Source organism: Sinocyclocheilus grahami, unplaced genomic scaffold (assembly GCF_001515645.1).
Source record: "Sinocyclocheilus grahami isolate Dianchi unplaced genomic scaffold, SAMN03320097.WGS_v1.1 scaffold1186.1, whole genome shotgun sequence".
Lineage (NCBI taxonomy): Eukaryota > Metazoa > Chordata > Actinopteri > Cypriniformes > Cyprinidae > Sinocyclocheilus > Sinocyclocheilus grahami.
In genome coordinates this window covers 322,389-325,747 of record NW_015506365.1, presented here as the reverse complement: position 1 = coordinate 325,747, position 3,359 = coordinate 322,389, and the positions used below count along the sequence as shown (strand labels likewise).

Here is a 3,359-nt window from a genome sequence, read left to right as displayed (position 1 = left end):
ATATTTATTTATATATATATATATATATTGTTCAAAATATATTTTAAAAACTTCAGTTCAAGAAAAGTATTTTTCTTGCCATTTTAAGAACTTTTTATAATATATTTTTTCATTTGAAGGTTTAAAATGAAATATTTAAAATTTGATAAATATTTTTTTTTATATATATTTTTTACAATGTATCCAGCATACATTCGACATATACTTTGTCCAAATAAAACTACCAGCTACCAAATAAAAATGAAGATAATGCTAGCAAATGAACATGAGGGCCTAACTTGAGTCATAGGAAATTAGTTAATAAATTGCTAATTGATCTTTGCGGGTGTTTTATTTCCCCTAGGACAAGAGAAGCAACATTTGATACTATTGTTGTTAGATTTGATGATGTAGTTCAAATGTAATATTGACAAGCACAGATTTCAATCTTTCCTCTTTTACAGAAGCTGTACTTGTACGTCTAATAGCTGCCAGACAGCACTGCCGATGTGACCTGCATTACTTTACAGAGACTTCAAGAGACGCAGGCAATCTTTTGACTTTCATATTAAAGTTAATGTCAGTGTGTGGTCTGTGTGAGACTGAGGCCAGACTACAAGCATCTCAGAAAGAACAGTGATTAAACGGTGGACTGGTGCTGGTTAGTAAACGGTGAGTCAAGCAGCAGTCGGGTTAGTTGAGTTGAGCTCCAGGCCTGCACCTCCCTTCTGTTCCCAGAGTTTTAAGCGTGAGGAGAGGGCCATGGCGGGACGAGGGGTGAAAGGTCCGCCGGGGAGATCTCAGCCAGGTGTGATGTGAGCGAGGACACAAAGTGGAGCCAAAAATGGAAACAGTGACACTGTGGACCTGCAGATGGAGAAAGAGACACACAATTATCATAATATACTGGGATGATCTCATGGAGAAAAGTGATATTATAACATTGTAAAAATATATAAATAATTCATAATAATAATATATTCCCTCATCCTGCATGCAAACTTTAAAAAAAAAACAAGTACTTGGTATGAAAAATGTATAGCTTAAACATTTACTAACTGCAGGCTGTGAAATGTATTCTTCTACTCTCCCAATATTATCATGCCCATTTACCATGAACTATTTACATTTACCATGAATGTTCTAGCAAAATACTCAGTTACTACAGGTGTTTATACATAATTTAATATTATTATAACTATTGTGTTAAATATTATGTCTATTTTAAAAAGTAAAAAAACATTTTTTTGTATAAATATATAGTCAAATAGTTAATATAGTAAAATATAATTTATATATATATATATATATATATATATATATATATATATATATTGGGTGTATATACTATGTATGCTTATCATCCATTCACAAACTGTATATAATATACTGTATGTTTACATGCAACCAAATAATCCGTTTGTAATCGGATTGATGGCTCAATCGGACTGAAAAGCCTTCATGTAAACACCTTAATCGATCCGATTGAGCTTGATCAGAATGAAATTTCGATCAGATTGAAAGGGGTGGTTTATTCCTTTTCTAATACGATTGAGAGTGCATGTATACACTCGATCGGATTGAACCCCGAAAACTAAAAGGACTGCGCATGTGCAATGACGCAGAAATAACGTAATGACGTATGACGCGCAGAACGAGCGGTTCTTCCTTTTGAATAAAGTGTTGTATAAATGCGTGTCCTGTCATTATAAAACTCTCCTTTCATTCGGCAGGACAACCTCCCACCAGTCCTTGTTTTGGATTCTCATCCACAGGCAATGCGTTTTGGACGTGGGGAGGGGCATTTTTACGGCATGATAAATATGAGCAACACAGCACAGCGGTTTATATGTATATTTATCCATAAATGGATAAATATTAATTCTGCTGTTAAAAACAAATAAAGAAACCGTGTAGGAGAGTGGTTATTATGTGCAAACAGTGAGAAACTCTATATTTGTGCAGTGTGCGCAAAAATAAAAAATCCAATTTGAAGCTTGTGACATATAAACACGCACATCAACCCAATCACTTTATTTAGCGTTCATGTAAACACTACATTCAGATTCATCAATCGGAATCAATTCCGTCCGATTGAACCAAAAATTGTGCATGTAAACGTAGCCACTGACTGTAATATAAAACACTTTTCATCCATCCTGTCATACTTTTAAAAATATTGATATGTGACCCTGGACCACAAAACCAGTCGTTTTGACTACCAGTATAAATAAGCTTTCCATTGATGTAAGGTTTGTTAGGATAGGACAATATTTGGCCGAGATACAACTATTTGAAACACTCTCTCTCTCTCTCACACACACACACATATATATATATATATATATACACACACACACACATATATACATATATATATATATGAAAATGCCTCTAAAAGTGAATAAATATATATAAATATATAGTAAATATAATCAATAATTACCTTACTTATAAATAATATATTTTGTATTTTTTAAATTATGAATAAGTAATAATATATTTTAACATGTGTAATAAGTATTTTAATAAGTAATAATATTATTTTAATGGTAACAATTTACAATAAGGTGTCATTTGTTAACATTCGTTAATGTATTAATTAACATGAAAAAACAATGAACACTACATTTATTATACTCTTTATTAATCCTCGTTAATGTTAGTTAATAAAAATACTGTCGTTCATTTTTTGTTCATGTTAGTTCACAATGCATTAACTAATGTTACCAACCAAAACTTGTGATTTTAATAATGCATTAGTAAATTAACATGAACTAAGATTAATAAATGCTGCTATTTAATATGTAATATTGTAATATATAACTAATTATAATTATTAAATAACTAACAATTCATTCTTAATTATAAATAATATATACAAATATAATCATAAAATAACAACATAACATAATATATATTTTTGCATTGTGAAATTGTCACGAGATTCAGTCGAAATAAATGCGGTTTCTTAAAATCCAGAATGTGTGTGTGAAATCTGAGCAAACTGGTGAGGCAGACATCAGCAGATACAGGATGCGTTATGCAAATGATTTCACACATAAAAACATCTCTGTGTGCCTTCATCTGCTGCCCTGCTGCTGCCAGATGTTTATGCATTACAACGTTGTTTCAAATGAAACAAATCTTCTCACTTTTACCAGAAGTTGAACCCAGAACGATATAAAGCAGGAGAGAGTGAAAGGGCCGGCTGACCGGTGCGGGTAACAGAGGTCATCGCTCAGCAAACGTGCTGTAATGCAGAAGATCTGGCTGTAATTAATAGTAGCGGTTGCTAAGGAGCCGAGGATCACTAGTGCTGTTGCTGATATATAAATATTAGACCTAGACACATAACTCTCCATGCATTTAGAGGGAAG

General features: G+C 32.4%; 1 protein-coding gene across 1 annotated transcript in view; it reads right to left on the bottom strand.

Moving 5' to 3' along the window:
• LOC107567742 (unconventional myosin-XVIIIb-like) overlaps positions 1-3,359 on the bottom strand; it is a 54,913-nt gene extending 51,554 nt beyond the window's left edge. The window contains exons 1-2 of the mRNA XM_016253479.1: positions 3,135-3,359; positions 705-846 (exon numbers count right to left, since the gene is read on the bottom strand). Of these exons, the coding sequence (XP_016108965.1) occupies positions 705-743 (39 nt within the window). The 5' untranslated portion in view covers positions 744-846; positions 3,135-3,359. The remainder of the gene's footprint in view (positions 1-704; positions 847-3,134) is intronic.